Here is a 12203-nt window from a genome sequence, read left to right as displayed (position 1 = left end):
CACCTGTATAGTCCTGCACAGTACTTTTTATAGAGTGCGTGTGCGCTCGTGCGTTCATGAGTGTGTGTGTGTGTGTTTATGAAACCTTAATCATACACCTGAGTAACCCTGCACGTACTGTAGGGCGTTTATAGGTATGTGATCATGTGAAAGGGGCGTGGCTAGCTGGGTAAACGCAGGTGTGACTGAAGTAACGGGAAAGGGTTGTAACCGGGCAGAGAGATTATCAAACTGGATGGGTCGGATTACTGAGCCCTGTGTGACTCCACTCCTGCAGTATCTATCAGATTTATACAACTTGCTTTGCTTTTGTCTTTGTTATGGGAAGTCATTGTGAGTGCAGTGCCCTTAAAGAGTGAATTACTGCATACAAATATTTCTGGTCTTCAAACTCTTTTCCTCCTTGAGGATCACATCTGTTTTTAGCCATGTACCATGTACAATTATACTGTCTGATAAGGGTCTGTTTGATTGTATTGTAGCACATTGTTTGTGAGTGTTCATGTCCACTTGAAGCCTGGGGTTTTGTGGTGGTAGAGCACTCCCCTCTGCAAACTTGGACTTCAGTCTTGTACTTCTTTCTTGAAGTACGAGCTTTTACCATTGGTTTTGGCGACTCTTATCAAAAGCTCCAAATCTCATCCACAGGCAGAGCTCTAGTTGTGTGCCACTTGAAACACCCATATCAAATCTACACGATATACAGACCTAGAATTGTCTGCAGATCACTCATTGTTGCGACACGTACACTTCCTCTCTCAGTCTGCAAGGACATGAATAATTAGTGCAGAAACTGAAATTTTTTAATTTACCTACTTATTTTAGGCTCTTCATTTGGCAACGCTTGAATGAAACCTCTGGGGCACACACACACACACACACACACACACACACACACACACGTGCACACACACACACACACACACACACACACACACACACACACACGCACTCCAACCTAAATATAGCCTGTCGTGTGTGGTGCAACCCTACGCATTCACACAGAGAGGAAATGTCTCAGGTCCTGTCCTCCCTCCGCACGTTAAGTGTTAAAAAAAACATTATGTTAGTGTGTCTGTGAGAGACGGAGGGTATGGAAGAGAGAGAGTGAGGGAGGATGGAGAGAGAGAAATGGCGAGGGAGTGAAGGACAGTGTAGAGAGAGAGAGAGAGAGAGAGAGAGAGAGATAGCCTATGTTTATTTTCTCACAGGCACTTCTACCACTGGTGGAGGAGAATCATTGACCAGTTTATCTTGTATGGGTTATGGTTACGTAAGGTGTTTATGGGTCAGAGGGGTTGGATTTAGATTATTGCTTAGTTTGATGGAGAGAAATACTGTTGGTTTTCAATGGTGTCACTTTTAGAGTTTTTTCTGTACATGGTGCCTTGTTTTTTATGGAAATGATCGAAGAACAACATTTGCACTATTTGTTACTGTACTGGTTTCCAAAAAAAAAACCTTTGTAGTGTTAGTTTGTGACGTGCGGTTTTAGCATTTTTCGTCATGAATCTTGTTGTGGAGGCAGCTCTGTAGAGTGGTCACAAGCTGGCACAGCCACAAGGTCATAAAATCTGTTATTAAACTTAACCCTAACCTTAACCACACTGCTAATCCTAACCTTAACCACACTGCTAATCCTAACATTAACCACACTGCTAATCCTAACCTTAACCACACTGCTAACCCTAACCTTAAAGCACATTTTTGTTTTCATTCATTTTTACCATGTAGCGAAGTTTGACTTTGCAGCTGGCCTGTCTAAGGGGAAATCACTCAGTTCTGCCTCCAGGACAAGACTAATGACAATAAGCATCAACTTGCTTGTGACGTGAGGCATTGCTCACCGACATATTGTAGCAACACAATTTAAGAGTTACTTTAGCTGAGACATTTCTTGGCTTATCTCATGAAAGGAATGTTTTACCGGACTATTTGGACACTGTGCTTGCCTGGTTTTTCAACTGTGACATAATAACGACTCTACACGAGACTAGGTACTTCCCTGGGTTTTGTATAGAGGGACATGTGAGCCTGCAGTATATACATTGTTTTGCTGCTCAATGTCCTTACGTGGGGATTTCAAGGCTCAAGCCACACGCACCCCCCCCCCCCCCCCCCACCCCAATGACTATATTCTCTCTCTCTCTCTCTCTCTCTCTCTCTCTCTCTCTCTCTCTCTCTCTCTCTCTCTTGCTGGCCCTTCCTGTTTTCAGAGGAATTACCGTTGCAAACTAATTCATATGACCCAGTTCTACAGACTGAGGCTCTACAGGCAGATGTTAACAGGATTCCTCCTACCTGCAGTGGAAACAGAGAGCAGGAACTGAGCCAGCTCTGTCCTGTAAATAATAGGCAGGGCTGGAAGAAGGTAGTTTACTTTACACTGCCAGGCTGTGGTATGTCTGTGTCCTTGTTGTCATCCGCAGGAGCATACCAGCCAACCCTGTTCATCCCTTTCCTGGGTACTGCCACTCTACATATTTCTATCTGAATGTTCCAAAACGTTGCATCCAGGTTGTTAGCTATACAGTGCCTTGCGAAAGTATTCGGCCCCCTTGAACTTTGCGACCTTTTGCCACATTTCAGGCTTCAAACATAAAGATATAAAACTGTATTTTTTTGTGAAGAATCAACAACAAGTGGGACACAATCATGGAGTGGAACGACATTTATTGGATATTTCAAACTTTTTTGACAAATCAAAAACTGAAAAATTGGGCGTGCAAAATTATTCAGCCCCTTTACTTTCAGTGCAGCAAACTCTCTCCAGAAGTTCAGTGAGGATCTCTGAATGATCCAATGTTGACCTAAATGACTAATGATGATAAATACAATCCACCTGTGTGTAATCAAGTCTCCGTATAAATGCACCTGCACTGTGATAGTCTCAGAGGTCTGTTAAAAGCGCAGAGAGCATCATGAAGAACAAGGAACACACCAGGCAGGTCCGAGATACTGTTGTGAAGAAGTTTAAAGCCGGATTTGGATACAAAAAGATTTCCCAAGCTTTAAACATCCCAAGGAGCACTTTGCAAGCGATAGTATTGAAATGGAAGGAGTATCAGACCACTGCAAATCTACCAAGACCTGGCCGTCCCTCTAAACTTTCAGCTCATGAAAGGAGAAGACTGATCAGAGATGCAGCCAAGAGGCCCATGATCACTCTGGATGAACTGCAGAGATCTACAGCTGAGGTGGGAGACTCTGTCCATAGGACAACAAATCTGCACAAATCTGCACAAATATGCACAAATCTGGCCTTTATGGAAGAGGGGCAAGAAGAAAGCCATTTCTTAAAGATATCCATAAAAAGTGTTGTTTAAAGTTTGCCACAAGCCACCTGGGAGACACACCAAACATGTGGAAGAAGGTGCTCTGGTCAGATGAAACCAAAATTGAACTTTTTGGCAACAATGCAAAACGTTATGTTTGGCGTAAAAGCAACACAGCTGAACACACCATCCCCACTGTCAAACATGGTGGTGGCAGCATCATGGTTTGGGCCTGCTTTTGTTCAGCAGGGACAGGGAAGATGGTTAAAATTGATGGGAAGATGGATGGAGCCAAATACAGGACCATTCTGGAAGAAAACCTGATGGAGTCTGCAAAAGACCTGAGACTGGGACGGAGATTTGTCTTCCAACAAGACAATGATCCAAAACATAAAGCAAAATCTACAATGGAATGGTTCAAAAATAAACATATCCAGGTGTTAGAATGGCCAAGTCAAAGTCCAGACCTGAATCCAATCGAGAATCTGTGGAAAGAACTGAAAACTGCTGTTCACAAATGCTCTCCATCCAACCTCACTGAGCTCGAGCTGTTTTGCAAGGAGGAATGGGAAAAAATGTCAGTCTCTCGATGTGCAAAACTGATAGAGACATACCCCAAGCGACTTACAGCTGTAATCGCAGCAAAAGGTGGCGCTACAAAGTATTAACTTAAGGGGGCTGAATAATTTTGCACGCCCAATTTTTCAGTTTTTGATTTGTTAAAAAGGTTTGAAATATCCAATAAATGTCGTTCCACTTCATGATTGTGTCCCACTTGTTGTTGATTCTTCACAAAAAAATACAGTTTTATATCTTTATGTTTGAAGCCTGAAATGTGGCAAAAGGTCGCAAAGTTCAAGGGGGCCGAATACTTTCGCAAGGCACTGTAGCTCGCTAATGAGATAACCATTTGTTTAGGCTACACCTTGTCATGTTAACGGTCTGGTCCGCAAGTAGCCGAGTTTTAGAATGGCCAGCGATATGCTTTATGAATGTAAAATGCAGCCCGCCAATGCACAATAGAAAGAAAAGAATTGTAGCACCGGTATTACCGGTATTACCGGTATTACAGTATCTTTTGAACGGTAATCTCTCAAGTCATTTTCTCTGAGGAAAAGAGGGAGACTTGGCTCCACTGGTTACAGAACCTGGCTTTGAAACGCAGTGGGAGGGTTGAGTGAGACTACAAATTCAAAGACAGCCTACTTTTCTATACTCAAAGGAGAGAAAATCATCACTAGACATCGCTCATTTCGTAAATCAGAACGTTTGGCCCGTAAACGGATTACAAGGACTAAGCCCAGGTCATACTTTACATCTCAGCCATGGACTCTACACCTGTATAGTCCTGCACAGTTGACCAGGAAATGATCGAAGAACAACATTTGCACTATTTGTTACTGTACTGGTTTCCAAAAAAAAAACCTTTGTAGTGTTAGTTTGTGACGTGCGGTTTTAGCATTTTTCGTCATGAATCTTGTTGTGGAGGCAGCTCTGTAGAGTGGTCACAAGCTGGCACAGCCACAAGGTCATAAAATCTGTTTTTAAACTTAACCCTAACCTTAACCACACTGCTAATCCTAACCTTAACCACACTGCTAATCCTAACATTAACCACACTGCTAATCCTAACCTTAACCACACTGCTAATCCTAACCTTAACCACACTGCTAATCCTAACATTAACCACACTGCTAACCCTAACCTTAACCACACTGCTAACCCTAACCTTAAAGCACATTTTTGTTTTCATTCATTTTTACCATGTAGCGAAGTTTGACTTTGCAGCTGGCCTGTCTAAGGGGAAATCACTCAGTTCTGCCTCCAGGACAAGACTAATGACAATAAGCATCAACTTGCTTGTGACGTGAGGCATTGCTCACCGACATATTGTAGCAACACAATTTAAGAGTTACTTTAGCTGAGACATTTCTTGGCTTATCTCATGAAAGGAATGTTTTACCGGACTATTTGGACACTGTGCTTGCCTGGTTTTTCAACTGTGACATAATAACGACTCTACACGAGACTAGGTACTTCCCTGGGTTTTGTATAGAGGGACATGTGAGCCTGCAGTATATACATTGTTTTGCTGCTCAATGTCCTTACGTGGGGATTTCAAGGCTCAAGCCACACGCACCCCCCCCCCCCCCCCCACCCCAATGACTATATTCTCTCTCTCTCTCTCTCTCTCTCTCTCTCTCTCTCTCTCTCTCTCTCTCTCTCTCTCTTGCTGGCCCTTCCTGTTTTCAGAGGAATTACCGTTGCAAACTAATTCATATGACCCAGTTCTACAGACTGAGGCTCTACAGGCAGATGTTAACAGGATTCCTCCTACCTGCAGTGGAAACAGAGAGCAGGAACTGAGCCAGCTCTGTCCTGTAAATAATAGGCAGGGCTGGAAGAAGGTAGTTTACTTTACACTGCCAGGCTGTGGTATGTCTGTGTCCTTGTTGTCATCCGCAGGAGCATACCAGCCAACCCTGTTCATCCCTTTCCTGGGTACTGCCACTCTACATATTTCTATCTGAATGTTCCAAAACGTTGCATCCAGGTTGTTAGCTATACAGTGCCTTGCGAAAGTATTCGGCCCCCTTGAACTTTGCGACCTTTTGCCACATTTCAGGCTTCAAACATAAAGATATAAAACTGTATTTTTTTGTGAAGAATCAACAACAAGTGGGACACAATCATGGAGTGGAACGACATTTATTGGATATTTCAAACTTTTTTGACAAATCAAAAACTGAAAAATTGGGCGTGCAAAATTATTAATGTACAATTATACAGTCTGATAAGGGTCTGTTTGATTGTATTGTAGCACATTGTTTGTGAGTGTTCATGTCCACTTGAAGCCTGGGGTTTTGTGGTGGTAGAGCACTCCCCTCTGCAAACTTGGACTTCAGTCTTGTACTTCTTTCTTGAAGTACGAGCTTTTACCAGTGGTTTTGGCGACTCTTATCAAAAGCTCCAAATCTCATCCACAGGCAGAGCTCTAGTTGTGTGCCACTTGAAACACCCATATCAAATCTACACGATATACAGACCTAGAATTGTCTGCAGATCACTCATTGTTGTGACGCGTACACTTCCTCTCTCAGTCTGCAAGGACATGAATAATTAGTGCAGAAACTGAAATTTTTTAATTTACCTACTTATTTTAGGCTCTTCATTTGGCAACGCTTGAATGAAACCTCTGGGGCACACACACACACACACACACACACACACACACACGTGCACACACACACACACACACACACACACACACACACACACACACGCACTCCAACCTAAATATAGCCTGTCGTGTGTGGTGCAACCCTACGCATTCACACAGAGAGGAAATGTCTCAGGTCCTGTCCTCCCTCCGCACGTTAAGTGTTAAAAAAAAACATTATGTTAGTGTGTCTGTGAGAGATGGAGGGTATGGAAGAGAGAGAGTGAGGGAGGATGGAGAGAGAGAGAGAGAGAGAGAGAGAGAGGAAGAAAGGAAGTGAGTGAGTGAGTGAGTGAGTGAGGGGTGCATCAGGAACAGGAAACGTGTGGTCACTCAGGCAGTTGCTGAGTTGCTGAGGCAGCGCTGTTGTCCCTGTTGCTGTCATTCCCTATGTCGTGCTTTATTACAGGGATCAAGGTTAAATCCCCTCCAACTAAACCTCAATTTTCTACTGTAGCCTCAGGAACAACCTCAGGGCAGCCTGAGGGAGAGGGAGAAAGATGCCTAGTTGCCTAAAATGCAACATTAAACTCAACTTACCTTGCCCCCAAACGTCCTCCTCCCCCTCTACCTCACTTTCCTCCTCCCCCTCTACCTCTCTCTCTCCCCCTCTCTAAGAACACTGCCACTCTCTCTGTCACCAACCCCACCAGCTCGTCACCACCTCCCAGTTAGAGGAAGTTCACTCCACTTCACTATTCTCTCTGTCAGATCCTGCAGCAGCACGTTGAACACTGAGCCAGTGTGTCGGAAATTAAACGCCTCAGGGAACCTTTCGGGTATTGTTGGAAAGAGGAACTTTTCTGGCAGGGAAAAGGTAGGGGGATTTGTTTTTGGCGGTTCACCTGTTTCGGGTGCTTTGGACGGTAGGTACTGGATGATGGATGTGTGGGATAGAACTGGAAGTTGCAAACTAATTGTGAACTTTCGGTATGAGAACTAACATTGAGAGAGAGAGGAGAGAGAGAGAGAGAGAGAGAGAGAGAGAGAGAGAGAGAGAGAGAGAGAGAGAGAGAGAGAGAGAGAGAGAGAGAGAGAGAGAGAGAGAGAGAGAGAGAGAGAGAGAGAGAGAGAGAGAGAGAGAGAGAGAGAGAGAGAGAGAGAGAGAGAGAGAGAGAGAGAGAGAGAGAGAGAGAGAGAGAGAGAGAGAGAGAGAGAGAGAGAGAGAGAGAGAGAGAGAGAGAGAGAGAGAGAGAGAGAGAGAGAGAGAGAGAGAGAGAGAGAGAGAGAGAGAGAGAGACATTCTGGCATGCTCTCTGCCTTCCGGCTTAGGGAACCGCGACATGGTTTGTCAGATAGTCGTTTCTTTCCAAGCTTTAACTGGATCGGAAATGTGTCCTATAGACCTCCGTACATCCCCAGTCATTTGTCCCATAGACCTCCGTACATCCCCAGTCATTTCAGTCTTTGTTATGGGGGATGGTGTGAAACAGGTGGGGAGATGACTGATCTCTAACTAAAGCCAAAAAACGAAACATTTGGCGTGGGGTATAATTCTATTCGCGCGGCGATAAACTAGACTGTGAGAAAGAGAAGCAGAGAAAGAGGTTGTTTATGAGGCAATGAGAACGATCAGCCTTGTTCTATTGGAACAGTATTGGGACTGTGACTTCGGCACCTGTCCAGTGTTATAGCTCAGGGTTGTGTGTGTGTGTGTGTGTGTGTGTGTGTGTGTGTGTGTGTGTGTGTGCGTGTGTGTGCACGTGTGTGTGCACGTGTGTGTGTGTGTGTGTGTGTGTGTGTGTGTGTGTGTGTGTGTGTGTGTGTGTGTGTGTGTGTGTGTGTGTGAGTGTGTGTGTGTGATGTCCTTGGTCAATTCACTGGCTCTACTCTTGGGGACTCACAAGTCCTAACACCTCTGTGCCACAAGAATGTCCAGTAAATGTTTTAAGCCTATAGCCTTTTTCCTAGGTTAAATAAAGGTGGGTACCGCTAACAGATTAGACTTTCTCCCTGTTCCGTCCCTATAGACACCAGGCCGTGGCCCCACCATGCATGTGAGACATGACCAACAAGGCAGCCTGGGATAGCTCGAGCAGCCCCCCGAGCAGCATGGAGCCTATAGGTAATATGTGGGGAATAGGGTGTCATTTGAACAGCGGCATGCATGTACATTTGATCCAAAATGGAACATTTGCTGTACGACTTGTATTAACATGAACTCTTAACCTCTGACCCCTGACTCTCCAGGCAGCTGCGCCCCCTTGGCCTCAGAGTCGGACATCTACCGCAGTGTCCAGGCCGTGCTCAGGGAGCTGGAGAGCCAACACCCCTCCTCTGTGCTCAATAAAGGTAAGGAGTTTCCACTAGACTCTTTATGGGGTTTACACACTGTTGAGTTGAGCAGAGCTGAGAGGTAGTGAACCGGCTTGCTTTCCAGTGAGCATGGCTCCGTTTCAGGTCAGGCTGCTTTTGTTGCACATTTCCAGTCTGGTTTGTTCAGAGGTGTTGCTAACTGGCTAGCTTCAACTGGTAGTGCTAGCTAGATGCATATAGCAAGCTTCATCAAGTAACCCCCACATTACTGACCCTAAGTTCAATAACGATACATATGGGTACCCTTATATCACAGGAGGCTGGGGAGGGGAGGATGGCTCATAATAATAGCTGGAAGGAAGTGAATGGAATGGTATCAAGCACATGGAAATGGTGTGTTTGATACCGTTCCATTTATTCCATTACTTTGAGCCTGTCCTCCCCAATTAAAGTGCCACCAGCCACCTATGTCTTACATACAAAGCATCTAGGTTTAAAATGGACTAAAGGTCCCTGACTTGCCTCTCTGCTCCACCGTCCAGAAGGAGTTGATCCTCTTTAATGTTCCGACCAGGCCATATTAATCTGCCCAAACCACATGAGGATGACACATAACCTCTGCCTGCCAATAATCGGAAAATTGCATTGAGTCAGCTATTAGTTTTATCCACGGTTTGGGTTCGTTGTGCAATGGAACAAGGCATTCGCACTGAGTCACACAAGCTATTTGTGTAGAGCTATGTCTATGGAAACAACAGAGAGTGTGAGTGCTGTTTAGTGCCATGTCTGTGGAAATGTTTGCAAGTGCTGAGTGTGTGTTTCTACTCGAAAGGGATGCTAAGATGGACGTTGCACAAGAAGGTTCGGAACAATCCTGCCAACAGTCTCATTCTGGTGAGAGTCATCGTCAAGGAGCTGGAAAGGGTATGTCATCAGTGTGCGCCATTAGGCCATTCCGGGGCCTTATATGGAGAAATATAAGTCTCTGGGCCATTCATTATTAGTCTTCACTGTAGTGTCAAGAGACATAATAAGACAATCAACGATTGCTACCCAAATCAACTTGAAAAGAACACTGAGATTGTCAAGGACATTGTGCAATGATGTGATACATGAATGTTATGTCTAGTGGGAACCAGGGGTGGATTGGCCATCTGGCATTTTGGGCAAATGCCAGATGGAAGGGTTTATTTTTAGCCCAGTGGGTCTGTCAAACTTGTATTTTTTTCGACACAAAATGATATTTAACTTGCTAATAATTAGCCGGTGTGGAGGCCTCAAGGAAAATAATTGTCCAATGTGTTAGAAATGCCAGGACCGATTTCTGGTCCCGGTCCGCCCCTGGGGGTAACAGACAAGCTATCTTCTACAGACAAACTTTGTATTAGTGAGTAACTGATTAACACAATAGTTTGTGTGCTTGTCTCTTGTTGTCTGCAGGCTGAGAGGGTAGACTGTCGGACACACATCATCCCCCTGCTCCACACACTCATCTATGCTGTCATCCAGGTAGGTGCACGGAGCTTACGTTACACAATGAAACACCTGTCAGACATGACAACAGCATCTTTACAGACCTGTCTCAGGGTTGGCTGGGGAGAAGCTTTCATTTGGGGGATTGGATCATTTCCCGCCACTGTTTTGATGAGCTCCTCTGATTCGATGAAGTCTTACTTCCTGTTAATCGTCTCCTACACTTCCTGGTCAGGCGAGGTCAGGACTCTGTACTGTCGTAGGCCTTTATCTCTTCTTTATCTGTTGGTGTCTACTAAAAGAGACAGTTATTGTTGTTACCAGAGCCATATGATGTATATTGAGGTTTTGGGAAGTTTGTGCAAGTATTTATGGAGGGAAATGGTACTATACTGTATTTAAGGGTTGTGTGTATGTACCATACCAATTGTGTTTGGTGGTTCAGGTAAGTCCGAGGACAGCTAACCGTGCTAACCGTGCTAACCGTGCATATATCTGTGTACGTTCCAGTCAGCCTATGTTCCTGACGACCTGTACAAGCGGGTGTACGACTTCTGTAAGAGGCTGCTTACCCTCCCCCAGCCCTACTGTACTGTAGGCCTCAGCTACACCAGACGCATGAAGACAGAACGCTACACACCAGGTACTGAAACCAACATACATCCTTCGTCCAACCGAATTATGTATTTTTCTATTATGTGTTTAGGTAAGACTTTATTGGTAGACTTGACTGTTTTCGAAAGGTGATAATCATTTTACTGTAATACACGTTAAAATGAAGAGGGATGTTTGTTTTCCACGTGTCCACTGGCCGTGGTACGAGAATGCCACGCGTTTTAAACATGTCCACTGGCCGTGGTACGAGAATGCCACGCGTTTTAAACATGTCCACTGGCTGTAGTACGAGAATGCCACGCGTTTTTAACGTGTCCACTGGCCGTGGTACGAGAATGCCACGCGTTTTAAACATGTCCACTGGCTGTAGTACGAGAATGCCACGCGTTTTAAACATGTCCACTGGCTGTAGTACGAGAATGCCACGCGTTTTTAACGTGTCCACTGGCCGTGGTACGAGAATGCCACGCGTTTTCAACGTGTACATCCTTTTGACCCACAGGAGTGCTGTATCAGAGGATGGTGGTCGCAGAGCAGAGCCTGAAGAATGACTACCATCCCTTTCAGGAGAGGTGAGAGGACAACCTAACTTGCTGTTGCATACAACACGGTGACACAGTACAGTGTAGAAGCCATTTTTCCTTATGGTATAGAAGGACATGCTGTTTGTAGATAAAGTCGTAGTAACAGTAGCTTGCATGTGAACTGCCGGGGAACTGGTTGATCAAGGATAACCAAAGGCAATAACTCAATTTCTCCTACGGTCTCCTAGGGTGTTTGTGTTTGCCGATCCGGCGGTCTTCTCCGGCCCCCACGGTGAGGCGCTGAGGGGGGACATCGAGGCCTCGGGGTCAGGGGGGTATCTGAATCCCCTTGACCACATGCGGAGCGTGGTCCAACACTCCATCCAGGCTGCTCTCGGAGGGGAGCTGTGTCACAGTCCTAAACTGGCACAGGCACTGAAGGTCAGTGTGGTTGTGTTAACATTGAGTTTCGCTATGAAGTTTCTTCTTCTCTTAAAGTCTGGTGTTTCGCTATGCGTATGTGATGATGGGGTTCAGGCTAAAGGTTCTTGGTAAAAGCCTTCATTTAACTTAGTTTCTTTCTTTATTTTCGTCTTTATTTGTTCTCCCGTCCATCCCTCTTCGGAGAACAGAAACCTGTTTTATGGTCTTGGTATTTGTTTGATCTCGGTTTGACGTTGGTTTTGTTTTCGCAAATGTTGCTGTGTTTTGTTCAAAGTTATCTAAATCAATACCTCTTTGTGTTTGATACTAGTTTCTATTTCAATTTGCACCAAAGCAAAGCTCAGTAAGCTAAAGTTGTCTACTGGTGCCTCATACATGCCATCTCAGTCATATTCA

The 12203-nt window shown here is 44.9% G+C and overlaps 1 protein-coding gene across 4 annotated transcripts in view; it reads left to right on the top strand.

Annotated features, from left to right (window-relative positions):
• The window catches only part of LOC110493544 (phosphoinositide 3-kinase regulatory subunit 6), a 34869-nt gene that overhangs the window by 4705 nt on the left and 17961 nt on the right, over positions 1-12203 (top strand). For 2 of the 4 annotated variants that reach the window (XM_036949480.2, XM_090204645.1), the window contains exons 2-8: positions 8466-8560; positions 8686-8787; positions 9584-9675; positions 10192-10260; positions 10735-10867; positions 11342-11411; positions 11612-11804. In XM_036949480.2, the coding sequence (XP_036805375.2) occupies positions 8500-8560; positions 8686-8787; positions 9584-9675; positions 10192-10260; positions 10735-10867; positions 11342-11411; positions 11612-11804 (720 nt within the window). In that variant the 5' untranslated portion in view covers positions 8466-8499. Of the gene's footprint in view, positions 1-7114; positions 7313-8465; positions 8561-8685; positions 8788-9583; positions 9676-10191; positions 10261-10734; positions 10868-11341; positions 11412-11611; positions 11805-12203 lie in introns of those variants that run through there. The other 2 variants (XM_036949479.2, XM_036949481.2) reach the window with 2 other exon arrangements.

Source organism: Oncorhynchus mykiss, chromosome 17 (genome assembly GCF_057628025.1).
Source record: "Oncorhynchus mykiss isolate SJ-2025 chromosome 17, ASM5762802v1, whole genome shotgun sequence".
Taxonomy (NCBI): domain Eukaryota; kingdom Metazoa; phylum Chordata; class Actinopteri; order Salmoniformes; family Salmonidae; genus Oncorhynchus; species Oncorhynchus mykiss.
Note: the sequence above shows the minus strand (reverse complement) of the source record. Positions and strands in the feature narration are given on the sequence as shown.